At 38.5% G+C, this 20,079-nt stretch overlaps 1 protein-coding gene across 5 annotated transcripts in view; it reads left to right on the forward strand.

Annotated features, from left to right (window-relative positions):
• LOC149318843 (ankyrin-3-like) overlaps window positions 1–20,079 on the forward strand; it is a 287,610-nt gene that overhangs the window by 196,682 nt on the left and 70,849 nt on the right. For all 5 annotated transcript variants that reach the window (XM_089510546.1, XM_089510547.1, XM_089510548.1 and 2 more), the window contains 3 exons: window positions 2,683–2,806; window positions 7,704–7,806; window positions 18,933–19,039. In XM_089510546.1, coding sequence (XP_089366672.1) covers window positions 2,683–2,806; window positions 7,704–7,806; window positions 18,933–19,039 — 334 coding nt within the window. The remainder of the gene's footprint in view (window positions 1–2,682; window positions 2,807–7,703; window positions 7,807–18,932; window positions 19,040–20,079) is intronic.

Here is a 20,079-nt window from a genome sequence, read left to right on the forward strand (position 1 = left end):
TGCAAGGAAGAACTGTGACATATTTGCATGTGATATGTTTCCATATTAACAGACTTAGAGGAGTCATTGGCAAATTGTAGTATCCCAATATTTTTTCTAAACCATTTTTTCTCAGCTTCCCACCCACACACACCCACGCCTACCCACTTACTCCTAAGCCACTTCATCAAAGGAGTACAGAGAAATGTTGCATTCAGCTTTATGTTTTTCTGGGCCACTGCTGTGATGTGAGTGGACTTGGGGTTGTGGCACTGGCCCAATGCGGATGTTAAAAGAGGACTGGCTATCTTGGAGAGTATCTCACACTCCATTCCTAAAAGGAGCCAGAGGAGAAGAGAAGATGGAATGAATAAAGCTCCTCTGGCAGGATATTCCCATTGGTTCGCTGCCTCTCTGTAGCATCTATGGTTACCATGGCATAACTTAGTGGTTTGGCATACAGCATTATGTTGGAAGGAAAGAAGCTCTTGTCTTAATTGTTGAATATTTCTCCCTCTGGAAGTCTCATGTCCTGTGTTTTGAGGTCCCAAAGTAAACTACTTTCTTAAAAGGAAAATTGAAATGTCTGTAATAAAATTATTAATTGTATTTTCACATCTGGATGATGGACAGATAATATTCATTATGGCCATAGAATTTGTGGATGCTTTCTTTTTTACAGTTCTTCCCTAAAGCCTCTGAACCTCTAATTGAATGATCCCCTCAATTTCCCCTGTCTTTTGCCAAAACTCATGTCATGGATCAGTTCGATGTGTTGATGGAAAACTGCAACCTCCCAAATCAATCTCCCAGATCAATTGTTATTATTGATGCCATCACTTTCACATCCAAAGTTCTGGGCTGTTTGTTATCTCAGCTTTTTACTTGTTCATGTTTCATGGTGTACATAAGCAAAACATTAAATTATTGCCTACGAGTGGAGTTTGGTGCAGGTTGCTGGTGGCACCAAGCACAACTTGGGTTTAAAGCTGGATTTGGAACAACTGTTAATTTGAGTTTGAGGTTTCAAGGGATGTGGGAAGAAGAAATATGTGATCTCCTGTAACCATGGTTGAAGAATGGATTGCTCTGGCTGTTGGTGTTTATGTAGCCTTTGAGACTTAATACTCCATGATGTCCTGTGACTAGTATAAGCTAAACAGACCTGTGTACAATCTTCCAGGGGCTTTACTTTAAAGAGCAGCAACACCAGATTAAATGAAACACTTCTGGAATCCCTTGAAACTGAAATATTAGCTGGACTTTCTCCAGAAAAGTTCTGGTAAAATTCAGGAATGGCAACTTTGAAGTGGAAGGGTTTAAATATTCATAGTGTTATCCCTGTTTATTTTCTTATCTCTTTAATACAAATGGCATGCCCTCTGGGCAGATAGTGCATCTCTTTTAGTGTTTGGCTCTGTATTTTATTTTGTACACAGCTGACAATAAAAATATCAGTAAATTGTCAGAATATTCAGATTATAACACCAGAGAACATTATCTGGATTTAAAACTTCATGACTCCAGTATTGTTTATTGTACTGTATGGAACATCTTATAACAAGCAAATAATGGTATAAATATGTGTGAAATTGTAATGCAAATATTTTAGAGTGCAGAAGATAAAGTCATTTTCAATGTAAAGGTTTTCATTGTGTGTGTATGTGGTAGGGAAATAGGAGAAGGATGTAAGGGAAGTGAAGTCAAAGGCTTTCATGGACGGCATCCATAGTTTTTTGTGGGTTTTTCAGGCTATGTGGCCATGTTCTAGAAGTATTTATTCCTCATTTGTGGCTGGCATCTTCAAAGTTTTCTGAAGATGCCAGTCACAGATGCAGGAGAAACGTCAGGAATAAACTCTTCTAGAACATGGCCACATAGCCCGAAAAACCCACAACAAATTATGTTAGGGAAGGTTTGTTCAAAAAGTGGTTAGGTGGTGGATCAAAAACTGAAGGCCACTTGGTTGAATACAGAACTTTGAGGGACTGCAACTTTGTTTTCTCCCCATTGCAAACTCAGGGGTGAAAGAGCAGCATATGAGTGGAAATCTGTAGTAATAGGATAAGGCTTTCAGAGATTTGTTGGGGAGGGGTTATCACCTTGGCCTACCATCCTTTATTCTCTGTTCATAGTGGTCCTGCTACATTTGGGGGTGGGTAGGTGGGCAGGGTATTACATGCCAATGAAACCCTCTTGTGTTATTTCTGTCAGAAGTAGTTAAGAGTGATTGGACTCGTATTGCACCTGATATAACCTGCTAAACTGATGGATTTACAAGGATAAATGTCGTTCTTTATGCTTAAGTATATATTAATTCCTGAACTAATTATTTTTTTTAAAGGCAAGCAACTGGTAGTTGTTAACTTGCAGTTCTCATAATAGGTAATTGATATTAATGATATCATATTAGCAGTGTTGCCAACAAGCCTTGAAGATATTCCCCGGAATGTTTTACCAAAATCCCTGGAATTCCCCAATATTTACTGGAATATTGAGTCAAAATCCCCGGAAAGAAATTAATTAAATTCCCCTGATTCTGGGGAATTCCCTGGAAATTGGCAACGCTGCATCTGAGGCAAACCCACAGGGAATGCGGTAAGCTTACTTTGCAGCAGCCTTCCTAAAAGGCAGGACATGTTTGTAAAGAAAACATTCAGTTGTGTGTGGCTACTGATTTCAGCTTGCTTTTTGTGCTAACAGGTGAAGATGCAATGACAGGAGATACAGACAAATACCTTGGGCCACAGGATCTAAAAGAACTGGGAGATGATTCTCTGCCTGCAGAAGGCTACATGGGCTTCAGCCTAGGAGCCCGATCTGCCAGGTATTCAGCAGGTTCTGCTTGTAAACATTTTACAGCACATTCCAACCTACTGCATTTTATCACCTGTTTCCTTTCTCAGAAGCTAAAGCCAAGACCTACATGTTGGTTGCCTGATTGCTCTCTGCCTTTAAAATATGCATCTATTATTCAGTTTCATGCTTCTCTGTGCCCTCCATTATGGCTTTGTTGTGGCAATAGCTCTCAGCAAATTAAGTCTTCATTTTGCCCCCTAGTATCAGTTCATGCTCTAGATATGTCAGAAAAGTTCCTTTGGAAACAGCTGGAAGCCTTTGTTTATAAGCCAGACCGTTTAGCCACAATGACCATTTAATCCAGAACAGGAAAAAAAAGGAGGGGGGGTGGCTTTTGTTCATTCATTTGATTGTAACTCTTATTGACACTAATTTCATTTTTCTGTTAAGAATGAAAAACAACATAGTCTTATGCCAGAAAAAATGAAGGATGTTTGTTTGGCTAATCCAGTCCCTTTCCTTTTTCTTTCTTTTTTTAAAGGGTGTAGATGGAGAATACTAATAACTTGGAAATATCAAAGGCTGTTTGTAAATAGCTGTTAAATCCCTTACAATGTTGTTTCCAAAGGAATGTGCAGTTTTCTTGCTAGGGAGGAAAATAGGTCACAGTTTTATGAGAATGATTGCCATCTTTGCACTTCAAGGCATGCAAATGTTTATGTTATCTGAGGTTTCTATGTGAGATTTCCTGCCCTGTCTAGCATCTGAAACCCACTAACTCAGGATTATTTCCACAGTTGTGCATTAGTAGTCCATTTATGGACAGTAGAATTATTTTGAAGCTAATAATTAAACCTTGCAAACCTCCTGAGGACATTTTCCTATAGTTCAATGATCAGTTGTGAAAAGTTCTTTCATTGTCTAACAGGGAGTGGCATGTCCCACAAGGTAAAACTTAGATATTTATATATGTATTTTTTGTTGTTGTTGTTGTGACTGCATTCAGTACAGTAGCATGTGCAATATGTTTGCACTTATTCTCCAACTTTGTATAGAAATCCATTTTGTTACTTAGTCAATTTTCTTTTTCATTACATCTAAAGAAAGCATTCTGGAAACAACTATACTAGTTAAGAATACTTATGAATTTTGAAGGTGATCTATTTACTTGTTCAAACAAAATAAAATCCATTTTTGTCTAGTTCTTTTAATATGTACTTATCTAAAGTATATACAGTAAACTGTGGCATCAAAGAGTATCTTGGTAGCACTATAATGTACGTAGCGGATCCATAAGGGCTTCACATACTTATACATCCAGTATATATTTATTGGGATGTTAATGTATCATACCTGAACTTTTTCATGTTAACCAGAAATCCTTGGTGGACTTGGCTTCTCTTTGAATTCCTTGATAGGACCTTAAAATTCACATGCTTCTGATTTACCAATATCATTATTTTTCTCTATGTAGCTCATGTTTACATCTGCAATATCTTATATGTGTGTTACACTCAGAGATAACAAATTGACATTTGAACATGTCCATATACCACATATCTCCATTTGACTCCACTGAGTTAGAAACATTAACGCAGCTAAGGATTGGAACTTTTAAAACAAGTCTCCCATGTCACTCTCAATGAGTTTTAATTGCCTACTTTTGAGGAAAGCTATAAATTGGTTACCTTATAGGAACCCTTTCCATATCAGCTTGTCTGCACTGGAACCCTTGCATGTTTCAGTTGGTTATAAGGTACATTCTGGAGCTCATACACAGGATTCTATCGCATGGGGTCATACACCCGGATTACCTTTCCCAAATTGAATTCTAATTCGGGAGGTAGTTGGGTCCTATCATATGTAATTTGCCACACAGATACAGCCTGGGTCCCCCAGAGATGCTTTGGTGGCCATTTTGTAAAGTCGGAAGCTTCCATTTTCAAAAAGGGGCTGGCTGGGCACAGCTTCAACCCGGGCTTTCTCCAAGCTGGGCAGAGATTTACATATAATAGGAGCCTGCTGCCTCCTGAATTCGAATTCAATTTGGGAAAGGTAAACCACGCTTTTTACCCCATGTGATAGGGTCCATAGTTGAGCCTACCTGTTACCCCATATGAATTGACTCTGTATGCTGTGTTTTTAATGTAATGTACTAAGATGGACTGTCTGGCCCTCTGCCCCAGGAGCAAGGAGCTATTGACACTCCAGATGTTTTGGAGCCAAAGCCGTCATGTTTAAGATAAGGATTATGGGAATTGTAGTCCAGAATACACAGTCTCTATTCCCACATCCTTCATTTAGCATACTGTTGTCTTCTTGGGTTAAGGTCTTTCCCAGCACCCAAGGTCCTAATAAATGGACATGACAAGGGTCAAACCTGGTATCTTTTGCATAGAAAACATATGATCTAACACTGAGTCACAACTCAGTGGGAAAGTTTAGTGCAGGAACAGTTGTTTTTCAATGACGCTTCTTTGTCTTTTAAGAGCATTTGCTAATATTCTAAGGCACCCCTAGAACCATTTGAAAACCACCAGTACAGCCAAACCTGCACATGTATTTTATCATGTGACTGAATCTGAGTGTAACATTACAAAATGAATTACATTAAATGTCTAAGTCATCCAGTCCATGGCATTGTGCTTTCTTTACTGTCTGATACTTGCTTTCTATCTCTCCTTGTTTCTTTTTCCTTTGTACATTTCTAAAAAATAGTCCTAAGGTCAGGTAAGAAAGCATGACACCCTTTGTGACATTTCCCTGCTTTTGCCATTCCTCATTTCTAATTTTATTTACTCAACATTGTGGTGTGGTGTGAGGTTTTCTGTTGTGTCCCATGTTAGACAATGCTATTTTGATTAATGCAACATTACAGGTGACCTGATTTTGTTACATTTAATATATTGAAAATGATAGATGCTTTTAATAATCTGGAGCCCAATTCTGTTTCATGTTCTAGTTGCTGGAATCAAGTACAAAAAATATTATAAGTGGAATATATATTGAGATGAAATCTTGTAAAAGTCTTACTCAGAAGTGCAAAGTGCATGCTTCAAGTTGTTAGAGCTGTACGCTTTTTAAAAAGAAATTAGTTCAAGTGCATTTTGGTTTTGCTGGATGCATTCATTTTGTTAGACTATTTTGTTTCTTTTTCAGTCACAACAGCAAGCATGTCTGAATGTGTGGCATGTTTTCTAACATATGCTCTATGTAGCTTCCAGGGTTAATGTTCAAGACACTGAAACTCAGCATTTTCCTTGGTCTCAGTACATTCAAATTTTGTTTCCCTCTGAACACTTAGAGAAGATGACTGATACATGAATCAGTATAGATGTATCACTTTTCAAGTACAGTATTCAAAGTACTTCATGTACTTTACCTTAGCAATCTTCAAAAATGCCTTTTAAGATAAACTGGTGCTGTTATCCCCATACTGTCAATGGAAGAAGGTCAAGCCTGAGAGAATAGTGGTTTGTCTAAAGGTATCTAATTAGTTTGTAACTACAGTCATCAGACATGTATGCACATAGAATGACTGCCTCCTGTTTTTAGGTTAGCCTGTTGCATAATCTCCTGAAGGCATGGAGTCTGTTGCTGTTCCTTTACTTGTGTGGAATAGCCACTTAATAATGAATTTAAGATTAATACATCTTACATTGGGAGTCAGTGTGGTATAGTGGTTTGAGCATTGGACGACAACTCTAGAAACCAGGATTCAAATCCCTGCTCATCCATGGAAATCCACTGGGTGACCTTATGCAACTCACATTCCTGAAGCCTAAGAGGAAGGGAATGACAAACCTCCTCTGAAGACATCTTGTTGTGGTAGGTTTCCCTTTTTGTTGTCGCTGTATACCTTCAAGTTGTTTCCAACTTATAGTGGGTCAGCCATAAGGCAAAGCTATCATGGGACTTTCTTGGCAAGATTCGGTTTGCCTTAGGGTTGCCATAAGTCAGAAATGACTTGAAGGTGGCACACAACAACACAACAGGTTACATCAGATCTCTTTGAAAACAGTTGTTTTATTTCTTATCTCTAGTTGCTGGCTCACAGGCTTGGAGAAGTTATTTTTTTTATTACAGTTCTCAGAATCCATTAGCCATGATTGGGAGGAAGTAGTAGTAGTAGTAGTAGTAGTAGTAGTAATGTTTTCAACCTCTGCCAGCTTCTATAATTCCTATAAGTTAAAGAGAGATTTAGCATGCTTAGCTTTTCTTTGTACTGCATCTTTGCAGTGGTAGAAATACAGCTGGGCAGCTGTGCTAAGTGAGGGATTCTGGAGTTGTTATCCAAAGTAACTCTTCAAAGATAGTTACTTTGGACAAGGTTCTGGATATATTTCCCAGTGTTCAGAAATGAAAAGGCAACACTCCCACTCTAGGCTAGGTGTTGTAATTTCTTAAGAAGGGTAGTTTTCTTTCTGAGATGCAATGTATTTTAAAGAAGGTTGGTTTAACGGCAAGGCTGCACCCAGATTTCTGTTTTGATAGTTAAAAACCTTCACTTGGACAATATCTTTTATCAGCTAACAGAGAGAAATCCTAAATATGTTTTTTTTAAAGTTGAGATTTATTTAAATATTTCCAAGAAGTTTTTCAACCTTATACATACAAGGATGGTGTGCAAAAAAACTGAGTGCACAATAAAACAAAACAACAATGACCAAAATCTGTCACACTAGACAAACTATGAAAATTATTTTATTTTATTTTTTAAAATCCAAATTATTTTACAATAATAAACAATGTTATACTATCATAATTGAAGGGCACTTCAAATCAGCAAAAGAAAATAACGTTAATCTACAATACACTTGTTTTATCATCTTAAGCTTGTTCCCTGGAAGTTACATGCATTAATTTTTCTTTTGTTCATCTCATTGTCACCTTCACATTCTGTGGTAAATTGTAAATACAACCAGCCTCCGCTCCTTCAGTTCGGATAGGTCTTACACTTTGAACAGAAGTTCCTATGCCCGGGACAGCATGATGATTGAAGAACTGCTGGTGCCATCAAAGGATCCGGTGAGTTCTCTTGACTTTTGGCATTTGATGCTTTAGAAGGAAGGAAGGAAGGAAGGAAGGTGAATGTTGAATGCTTATTATGGGCCCGTACAGACCAAAATAAAGCTGCTTCAGGTCACTTTGGAGGTATGCTGTTTAAATGATACATGTGTCCTAAGAGGCCAGAAGCTGCACCAAAGTCATGCTCCGGTCCTAAGGATTGAAGCACAGCTTTGGCACCACTTCTGGCCTCTTAAAATGTGTGTGTCATTTAAACAGCATACCTCCAAAGCGACCCAAAGCAGCTTTATTTGGCCTGTCTGTACAGGCCCTATGTAACTTGGTGTGTTTTCTTAACATAAAGTGTTTGCTCTTTATATATAGTTTGATATATGAACCTCATCATAACCTACATTCCACATATTTGACCTGCCACAAAGTTTATGAGTCTATTTCTCTTCAGCCCCAAACCAGCAATAAAATAAATTTAACAAGCCACTGGTGTGTCTATATATATGCCAGAGGTGCCACATAGCTTACCTAATTTGTAAGGTTTTTATAAACCCATTTCTAAAAAAAAAAAATCTTATCTCAACCTCCTGGATTAAACAAAGGAAAATTTAATTCTAGATTAATGTTTCAATCAGATGATCACAACAATAAATGTATTAGAATTTTGCCACCCTGATTTTGCTATTTATGACACATTTTAGTACTTTTCCTCATCTTTACTGATTTATTATTATTATTATTATTATTATTTAGAAACAATATGAAAGATTGTATAATTGATATGAAGATGAACAGAGGGATTTTTTAAAAATCAGTTTTGTAAATTTAATATATTCATTGACAATGATATTGTGGAGAGGAGGTAGGCCAGCTTGAGGAAGACCATTCAAAATATGTATGGTGACTGCTGCTTTACCAACTTGGAATCATTTAATTCCAAGAGGGAAATACCTCCTTCCTTGACTGAATTTATTTATTTGGTTTATATTGCACCTTTCTCCCAGTGTAGGACCCAAGGTGGTGCACACACAACACCTTCAAAATGTTGGAATTCAGTTTGCTTTTATATGACAAGAAGGCATGGCTTCAGCTGCTGCCACACTGAAGAATTAATGCAGCTTGATACCACTTTAACTGTCATGCCTCCACCCTCTGGGATCCTGGGATTTGTAGTTTGTTGTGGCATAGCCATAGTCTGAAGAGCAAATGATATGTTGTTCTTTGCATGAAGCAAAAACTACAATAGGATTGCATTTCACAAAATAATTTGTGTTGTTTGGGGCAAAAGTAGTTAGTCAGTGTGCTGACGTGACTTAACAATATAAATCAATGTATGGTGCACACTTGTTATACGTGTGCCAGAAGAAACAATGGTCCATGTGCCCATGGCGCATGCGCCCCGCTGGTGCCTTGCGCCGCTGCGAGCACACTTCTCATTACTTGCAATGGGGCTCAAGCATACACATTTTTTGTTTTATGCGGAGGGGTCCAGAACAGATCCCCCACGTAAAACAAAGGGTGCATTGTAAATCAATAATGTTTAAAATATATCTGCAAGAAACATTGTGCATTCCTTTAAAAATGGCTTTCCTTTGTGCATGGTGTTATGGTTGCAAAGAGAAGGAATGTAAGTAGCCGTATGGTAGTAGAAAACAACCTCCCTTTGTCTGAGGTACTGTATATACTTGATTATAAGTTGAGAAATTTATGCCCCAAAATGGACTCCAAAATCATGGGCAGACTTCTATAAGGGGCAATAAGTTAATACTGCTTATAACATTCCTAAAAGAAATGTACACCTTCCTCTGTAGCCAGGGATCTTTAAACAGCTCCCTGTTTGAGTCCCTGCATGGTGCTGTCCCCACTCTCTTTCTCTGTTATCCCTCAACCTTCCCTCGCAGCCAGAGCTAACAAACAGCTACTGAGGCAAGGGACACATACAGAGAGAGAATATACCCAGGCTTGTACCCCGTTTTGCAAGCCATGAGCCTTGGAAATCCTGGGGGCAAAGGGCAGAGAGAGAGAGGTTTCTACCCCATTTTGCAAACCATGAGCCTTGGAAATCCTAGGGGTGGAGGGTAGAGAGGGGGGTTCTACCCCATTTTGCAAGCCATAAGCCTTTAAGATACTTTTGGTAAAGGGGAGAGAGAGAGAGAGAGAGAGAGAGACTAAGTTTGTTTCCCCATTTTCCATGCCGAGACTATGACCCTTGGGAGAGGCCCAGGGAGGGAGATGTAGGGAGAGAAGTGGTGCTTTGTTTTCCCCTTTAAATCTTTTGTAACATGCTCCAGTGTTTGACCCGTGACTTATCCATGAGTTGTATCAAAATCCATGATTTTGGCCCCCCAAACTGCCCTTGACTTATACATGAGGTTGACTTATACACAAGTATATACAAAAGATCATTGGAATTGTGACATGCCACCCTTCCATTCTGGTGGCATCACAATCAGACTTTGGAGCTTGGAGCTTCTCTGTAGCCAGCAAACCAGGTCAGAATGCCATTTTCTCATTGAATGCCTGCCGGTTTGAATGTAGTGATCTGGAAGATAGGAAATCAGATTACTCATACAATTTTCCTCCTGGAAAAAAACTGAAAAGAGTAAAGAATGAGAGCTGAATAAGATTACATCAGTGTACATAACAGAATCCAGGTAATGTTTTTAAAATAAATAAATAGAAGGAACGGTAATTGCGGCAGAGGAGATTAGAAGCAGAGGCATAAGTAGAGAGGGAGACAGGGATTAACCCCCTTCCCCACCCAGCCCCCCAAATATATGTTTGGAAACATAACAAATAAATATTTTTAAAATAATTAAAATGGGATACAAGAGCACCAAGAAATATCTGTTTTAAAACATCCTTTTAAGAATCCAAATTATTTAAAAACCTACATGCTTAATTTAAGAGATCAGATAGCAGCTAGGATTTTAATATAGCAGGTTTATTTTAAAAAAAGAGGCTTAGATCAGTTGCAGATATTTCAGGGAGGATAGCATCTTGATCTTTTTCTTCCATGGAAAACTGATATTTGTGAAGATACTTTAGATATAGGGAGTTATATCTACTAATTTGGGGAGGTGGGCACAGCACTTCTATCCAGCGCTGAACAAATGGATAACCTTCCAAATCAAGAAATCAGGGTAAATGATTAGATTGGCATCCTAGCTGCTTCTTCCCTATTAATCTGCTAGCCAATTCTTCAGTAAACAGTTATGAATGGAAGGGTCACTTGTGCTGCCAGGAAGTCCTTTTTGAACATAATAGGTTGCCTTTTACATAGAACAGTAATTTAGATGAAATGGTAGGCGAGACAGTACAGGGAGTTCCCCCATACTCTGCCATTTGGCTGCTATGCTGATTATACAACCAGGAGACTTAGAGGGTAGGGAGGCGTTTGGGAAAGTGCTTTTCTTTATACGAGAGAGTTTATTTTTGTTTCAGCTCAGGGTGGCAGCAGCAGGTTGACCTGTGGCTTGAAATGGTATAGCTGTTTCAATGGTCAGAAAGGTAATCTTTCCAAGCTCTGGTCAAACAGTTAGTTGCAAGTAACTTTGAGTGATGGCAGCTTTTTGCTGTCTTGAATTATCACATAGCTTACAGATCCCATGCAGCCCCCCTGGTCATTTTTAGGGCCTCCCCCAAAGGGAAAGAAATTTAACAACAGCAAAAAAAGAATTTGGATTTCTTGTGGTCCAAAAAAAGGACCATTCTTCTCTTAAGCAAGGTGAGGGTGCTCATACCTTTTTTCCAGCCCCAAATCTGTTTGTTTTAAAGAAAGCATTTTAAAAAAAAGAAAAAGAAAAGCAACAGTAATAATAGTAGTAGTGACTTCCAATTACTTACAGTTTCACTTTGAGTGGGTGGTGCAGGCCTTGTAAGGCCCAGGGGCTGAAACAATGACTCTTGCACTCCCAGATCTCCCATCCTTTGGTTTCTTGACTGGAAGATGCCAGTGAGTAAATCTAAAATTACATGACTAGTCTGAGCTCATCAGAAAGTGTCACCTAAATGGGGTGGTGGTGCTGGTGGTGGTGGTGTTATGTACCCAGTATCAGCATTAAAGGATATTTGTAATTTAAAAAAGTGTTGCTTTTTCATGGGGTGTTGAATAAACTTGCTTTGCTTTCACCATCCACTTGAGTGGAAGAAGCATGCCCTTATATAAAATCAGCAGTGACAGCACATAGCCACAATTTGATTGATTACATAGCATTTTGATATCATCACATGCACTACATGTTCTCTAATATTCTCTGAAACGCTGGATGCAGGTAGTCATCCCGATGCCCCGTCTGTGCTGTAGTTAAGCTTTGATTCCTGTCGTTTTGGTGAGTTCTGGGGAACTGTCCAGTATGTTTCTGACAAATTTCCTAAGGTTCTAGAGGAGCTGTCCAGCTCACAAATTACATCAGACTAGAGATTGAATGAGATGAGATGTTGCACTAGCTGGGTGGCAACTGATTGCTTTTACAGTAAGCCTGCCCTTCACCCTTATCAGAGACCATTAGAAATGCCCTGATCTGGAACATGACATCGATTCCTCTTCCTGAAAAAGAGCCAGTGACAGAAGGCCCTATGGTACTAGATGGACATTGTATATTCTGGCCAAGGGTTCAGTTTGAACTAGTTTGCTCGCTTTGTTATAGCAATAGCAAGCAGGTACATTTCCATAACGCTTATCAGTGCACTTATGCATTCCCTAAACAGTTTACAATGTGTAAGCTAATTGCCCCCAACAAGCTGGGTACTCATTTTAGTGACCTTGGAAGGATTCCAGGCTGAGTCAGCCTGAACCCCTGGCTGGTATTGGACTCACAACCTTGTGGTTTGTGAGTGAGTGGCTGCAGTACAAGCATTTCACTACTGTGCCACCAGGGCTTGTTTCTGGAGTCTCCGTACCGATAGGGGAAGTTTTGGGGCAGGGGGATGTGACAGTAGAAGAAGTGTGAGGGACACCCCTCCCCATGACTTTACAAAATTCCCTGGAGACCTAAGGTGGCACAGTCTCTGGGACTTTCTCAGTGTTCCACAGTTTTTCCTCAATCCCTGCATGTATTTTAGTGCTATGGTGGGATGATTTTGTTTTCATGGGAATGGCAGTAAAAATCTCAATGAGACAATTTAGGGAGCAACTGTGTCAGCCTCTTCTATAAAGTACTACCTTTCCCACCACTGCGTGGAATATTGTTTCTTCCCACATGCACACTGTAACATCTCTCCATATTTTGAAGCAATACTTGAAAATCTACTTGAGAAATCTATCTTGTAAAAAGGTACTTCTCAGCTTACAGTCTTTTGCTTCTCCCTCTACCCTGCAGTCACTTTATATTAAATTATGGACAGGTTTTGATTGTCTTTCAACATTTGTGTGCAACTTAGTGTTGAGGTGCTGTAGAAATAATATGACATAACCATTGCAGAACTTCAGTAATGTAGTTTACAACTCCAGATAATTTATGAAAGCATGACCAAGTAGAAATAAAAAGCCAATGGAAACAATACATTGAAGAACTATAGAAAACAGATGAACCTAGAGAATGAAGATAATAAAAATATATAATAAAACATAAGATATATAATAAAATATTGAAAACAAAGTGGAAGTTGCATTTGGATCACTGGGGAGAAATAAATCACTAGAAACAGATGGCATACCAGTAGAGCTACAGAGACAGAATCTACTCTAGTTCTAACTAAAATCTGTCAACAAATATGGAAAACAAGACAATGGCCCATAAAGTGGTACCACTATACATTCCAATCCCCAAGAAAGAGCACATCAGGGATTGCCATATCCACAGGACCATATCCATATTAATCTCCCATACAAGGAAACTGATGTTCAAACTTCTGCACATATATGGAGGAAGAAATGTCAGACATCAGGAAAGGAAGAGGCACTAGGGATCATAATACAATATGTTGAATAATGGAGTGCACCAAATAATTTTTTTAAAATCAGTCTATGCTTTATAGATTATAACAAAGCCTTTGATTGTGTAGATCATGAAAAACTATGGATCACGCTTAAAGACATGGGTGTGCTATATCATTTGGTTGTCCAGATGCATAACCTGTCCTCAAGACCAAAGACTACTGTCATAATAGAATGCAGGAAAAACAGAATGTTTCCATTTGGAAAGGGGAGCAGGCAAGCCTGCACATCATCACCCTGTCCAATTAACTGGGCATATCATATGTGAAGCAGGATTAGACTTGGAGGAAGGTGGTGTGAAAATTGGAGAAAGGGACATCAAGAATTTAAGATATGCACATAACACCATACTACAAGCAGAAAATAATAAAGAGTTGGAATAATTACTGGAGAAAGTGAAAGAGGTAAGTGCAAAGGCAGAAGTTTACAGGTGAACATTAAGAAAATCAAAATAATGATTACAGATTATTTACATAACTTTAAAGTAGATGATGAAGACACTGAAATAGTTCAAGATTTTCCATACTTGGCTCAGTCATTAATCAGAATGGAGACTGCAGTCAAGAAATCAGAAGAAGGTTAGGATTTGGAAAGGCAGCTATGAAAGAACCAGACAAGATCCTGAAGTATAAAGATATATTGTTGAATACTGAAGTTAAGGATTGTTCATTTCATTATATTTTCCATTTCTGTGTATGGTTGTGAAAGCTGGACAGTGAAGAAAGCTGATAGGAAGAAAATCAATTCATTTGAAATGTGGAGCCAATCAAGCCTGAGTTCTCACTAGAAGCCAAGGTGACTAAAGTGAGGCTGTCATACCGTGGCCATATCATGAGAAGACATGACTCCCTAGAAAAGACAATAATGCTTGGTAAGGTAGAAGGCAGCAAGAAAAGAAGATCACATTCCAGGTGGATAGACTCAATCAAGGAAGCCACAGCCCTGAATCTACACAATCTGAGCAGGATTGCTGATGACAGGGTGGCTTGGAGGTCTCTCATTCATAGATAGAGTCACCATAAGTTAGAGTCAACTTGATGAGCGTTAACAACAATAATTCATTTGTGCATCTGTCACATATTTTGTGGTAACTACATGCACGTGTTGGTATGTTTCTGTTGCTTTAAAATGTTTATCAAGACAATAAATGAATACAGTGAGTGGATATCTAGACCTACATCCAGTTGTTACTTCCCAGCTAATGTAGACATACTGAGTAACTAAACCTTACATATGCCAAGTACCCAGTATTTCACTGGATCTAATCCAGTTGGGATAAACAGTTGGATTTAAGACCTAGTGCTTATGTTGTAAAATAGAGGTGTTGCCTTGCCTTACAGGTATGTTCTCTGTAAGAAATGTGAAGGTGTTGTTAATTCTCTAATGAAAAGGCTTTAAGCAATGGCATTCATTAAATATTCAAATGTTACATTCTTGTGCAGTGACCTGGATAGCAATATTTTGGTATTCCTGTTGGTGGTTAGCTGGCTTGTACAGCCGCTGTGGTTTTCAGTATGCCTGAGTTAACTGTTCCTGACTCTATGAATTTTGGCAGGAAAGGCAAATCAGAATGCTAAACCTCTTGTACAGTTGGCCCTTCTTATACACGGATTTTTTATACACGGATTTAAGCATACACGGTTTGAAAATGTTCCAAAAAAGTATAAATTTACCTTGATTTTCCATTTTTATAAGGGACACCATTTTGCTATGTCATTATATGTAATGGGACTTGAGCATACACGGATTTTGTTATACACGGGGGATCTTGGAACCAAACCCCAGCGTATAACAAGGGTCCACTGTACTTCTAGAAATCATTTAAGTTATCTGATGAAGGTTGAATCGACCACAATTCAGTCTCAGTTTTGTTTTAAATAGAAAACAGTATGAGAGATTTTTGCCACTGACACCACTTTAATGCAAAGCTAAGACATTGCATTTAAGATGATGATTTAAACTGCAGGTTAAAATTATACAAATCCAACTGATACACACACAGAGAGAGAGAGAGAGAGAGAGAGAGAGAGAGTCTTCAGTGATCTCTGTACCAATATGTGGAGCATTTTTAAGAGGCTGAAGGACTGCTCTGGAAAGGGCCAGGAGGGAAGTCTGCTTCTATCAGTGTAGTCACGAACATTTAAGTGTGGATCCAAAGATAATTCAGAAACAGAGCTTAAAATGGTAACAATCTGAAACACCTGGATAGGATTTGGAGAAGGGGAGTATTTAAAAAAAGAGGAGAAAGAGTTCTACATTCAAACCACTACACCGTACTGAGTTTATGGTGGTTGTGTATCACCTTCAATATCAAAGCCAGTCTGCTTAGGTATATATGTTGATTTGGAATAGGAAAGGAAGACTCCTGTTGCACTTATGTGCAACATTGGCCTTTGATCTGATCGAACACATTTACTGTGCTCCTGCTAGGATGTTTGACAAGGCCTACCTGTTCCACCAGACCTTTATTTTTTATATCCTGCTCACTTTTTTAATGGGTTTTATTTTCTGTTTCTAACTTTTCTTGGAGGTTATATTGTATTATTTTGTATTAAAACTAGTAAGATGAATAAAATAGGACTTATGCTGAAAGTCATACATTAAATGGTTCAACCTAAAATGAAATACACAACTGAAAATGTGGTGTCTGGATATGATAAATACATTTGAGACACAGGTATTCATACAGGTATATCTGTCAGGTAAGCCATGATTGGCTGCAGCTCCTGCTTGAGTGTACATTCAGTGAAGAACCAGGATTTCCAAAAATGTAATGTGTCATAGCCTTTGAACAAAAAAACTGGTTGACTGCTTCAGATATTTAAAGTGAAACACTAAAAGCTGGAGAAACTTAGGAGCAAGAATATTTGAAGCAGCATTAGCTTTTTATCTTGGAAAAAAAATACCATGACAGAGAAAGTGAGAATGTCTTTAATCCCTGCTTGTCTTTAGCTTCTTAGAAATGGCTGCACATCCTGATGCATGGCACATTTATAGATGGAACTGATGAATTATTCTTGACTAGAGGAACCTAAAAAAAAATTTTTTTTTTAGTCTGTGAGCTTGGAGGGTGGATAATAATAGACCCAGGCAGATTTCATATAGTCAGAACCTGACTTGCTACCTTTATTCATGCTTTAAATACCGCCAGAAAACATGTACTGCACTTCCATTAAATTTTGTGCTGTTATTTTCTTGGCTACAAAGTAAGAGGCGTTGCGTCATTTTGTGTGCTTTTGAAGCTACTTGAACTGGTTTGTGTCTGAACCAATTTCATGCTTTGAAGGTCAGTGAGACGAGAACTGGTTTAAATCAAGAATGAGTCTGTGGACCTAAACTACAGTGACCATTCATCTGACTGATTCTTAGAGTGGGGAGACATTACTTTATGATTCCCAAAGTCCCCTAGCTAGCACAGGAGACTATCTAGATTTTATGCAAACTGATGCAAAATGAAGTTTTACTCATTTAAATTGTCCCTTTGAGGAATTCCTGCTTGCTGCTTGCTGGTGGTTTGTGCTGGGTTTTTTCCCATGGTGATGATCCAGGGTGATTCAAGTAATTTTTTTAACAGGCCTCCTCACCATCACAGATCAGACCATGTGCATTAGGATAGATCAGTGGTTGCTGGCCTCCCCAGGTCATGAGTTTGCTCTCTCCATTTCACATTTGACATGCTATCTAAATAACAAATGCATACATAGCTGATAATATGATAATTGTCTCAAGGCATATGCTGCTGCTGCTGAAGCTAAGCAGCTCTGCCTGTATAAATTTCCTAGATGTTAGACTGCTTGAGAGCTCAAGAAATAATCCACTTGGCGGAACAGAAGAGTTTGAATCTCCAGAAAAATGGTGGCATAAGGGTCATATTATCCACCATTTAGAGATCGTGAGTAATAAGTGGGCAGGGCAAACAGTTCACAGTTTCGTAGGAATTACAAATTTTAAGTAAGTCAAGCTTGGCCAGAATTGGCAGTGTGTATTTATAAGGGAGGCACATGCTTTCACCTGGCACAGTATCATTTTAGGGTGGGTCTGTATATAGTGGGGAAATTGCTAATGGGCTCGGATTGCTAATGCCAGGAATAGTTTATTTAGTTAGGGTGTGGTAGCTGTGGCATAGACTGTCTCCCCATCCCCAAACCTAATTTTGTTATTGGTCAGAACAGCTTCAGCATAAAGTAGTAGTTATTTGGGATATTAAGTACATTCTCTTTCTCTCTTTTTCATCTTCAGCACATCAAAATATCTGGGGGGGGGGGGGGACTTGATCACATTTTGTGTTTTCTTGCAAAAATGTGGAAAGGGGAGCTGTGCTGAAATAATTTTGTGGAAACAGTATCGTTGTACACAGGCCAGTGCTTTCTACAAAAAATGTTGTATGTGAGAAAATATCAGTTTCCCCCCCCAAAAAGTTTGCAACTGGTTACAATGACTGTTTTATAGTTTTTTGTGGGTTTTTCGGGCTATGTGGCCATGTTCTAGCAAGGTTTCTTTCTGACGTTTCGCCAGCATCTGTTTCTCTGAAGATGCCAGCCACAGATGCTGGTGAAACGTCAGAAAGAAACTCTGCTAGAACATGGCTACATAGCCCAAAAAACCCACAAAAAACTATGGATGCCGGCCATGAAAGCCAATGACTGTTTTGCAAACAAAAATGCCCCAAAATCTAAAAAAGAAAAAGAGAAAAACCACATTAATTTCTCAGACTCTTACCTAGTGGTGAAAAACCCTCTGAAACTCTCATTCTTAGATGAAGAATGAAATAAGCAAAGATTCGTATCCTTAGCAGACTCTGATATTTGGTTTGAAGAGAAGCCAATTGAAATTCACATTCAAGCATGAAACTTACTGGGTTATCTTGAAGCTGGTCTTGTCTCCCCACTTGGTAAGGTTGTTATAAAGATTTTAAAATGGAGTGAGAGAATCAAATGTGCTACCCTGTGTTCCTTGAATGAATCGTGGGATATAAAGATGTTATATAAAATGTATAAGAGCTGTAACTTGGGGACCTTCATGAAAGGTTGAAGACTGTAACCAAATATTTTCTATATCTAGAATAAGTATCTGGTTCATAATCATTGTAGGTGGTATAATTTTGTGGAAAGGACAAGTTGAACTCTCGAGTGCAATTAAATTTCTGACTTTATTTTTTCCCCCCTGCTAACACTTCTTCTTGTTCATCTCTTTAAAGCATCTGACGTTTCCTAGAGAATTCGACTCTGACTCTCTCAGACATTACAGCTGGGCTGCAGATACCTTGGACAATGTTAACCTTGTCTCCAGCCCAATACATTCTGGGTAAGCAACTAGAAAAAAAATCCCTGTTGTCACTTTGCAGGAGACTATGCTGTGCGGGGGTAGATGGTGGAATAGCCTTTTAAATTTCACAGTGCCATTTCTTCTACCTCCCAAAGCCAGGTGTGAAATGAATATGTGACTATCAGCAACTCGAAACACCTGTTTATAATACTTTCCCTGCAAAAGTTACATGCCTGCTCTTTGGAGTCACTCCATGTTCTTGTTTTGTATTTTTTTTATGTATGTATTTTCCAAGCCAGACAAAGCCTGCTTCACATAGGTGATAGTGGTAAGATGAAATTTCCTCCATTTGATTACAAGCTCCAAGAACATCTGCTGAACCTTTTGTACATATATTTCCAGTTCTGGTTCCTGACACAGTTGCAGCAATGTGCTGGCCTAGATTGATCTTTCTGAGAGGAATTTTCTGGCACAGCCATATGTGTAAACCTAACTCATGTGTAGGCTGAGGATCTGGAACATACCTAGCAACGGTTATGAATTTATTCGAATTAACTAATCTCATGCCCAGAGCCTACCCACCCTGTGCCCCCATCACCATCATTCCAAAACTGGGAAGTGGATTAACACTCCCTGCTGCAACCAACCCTGAAATAAGTATTTTCTTGTTTATTTAACGGGGTTTCAGTGGTTTACCAGAGCATTTAATTTCAAGATGTGTTTCATTTCCTTTTTTCCCCTTTGATAACATGCCTAATGGGAAATAATTAAAACAATTTTGTACCACAAACTTTTTAAAAAATAAATTAAAGATGTTATTGAAATTTGGCTTAATTTTATGCTGTCTGTTCATGGAGCGATTTAAAAATGTGAGAAATAGTTTCAAAATACAGCATTAGAACACTGTTTTTATTTGGAAATCAATGTACAAACACAGGTTTTAATATATATGTGTGTATGTAAATGTATGTGATAACGTTAATGCTAGATGTAAATATCTTAGTCAAGTAAGATATTCAACTGCATGTGCTTCATAATTTTTCTATGGCACTGCTACTGTTCTCTCTTTGATCTGAAAT

This window comes from Sceloporus occidentalis, unplaced genomic scaffold, assembly GCF_023333645.1.
Source record: "Sceloporus occidentalis isolate IW3139 unplaced genomic scaffold, rSceOcc1.0.p SCAF_2, whole genome shotgun sequence".
Classification (NCBI taxonomy): Eukaryota; Metazoa; Chordata; class Lepidosauria; order Squamata; family Phrynosomatidae; genus Sceloporus; species Sceloporus occidentalis.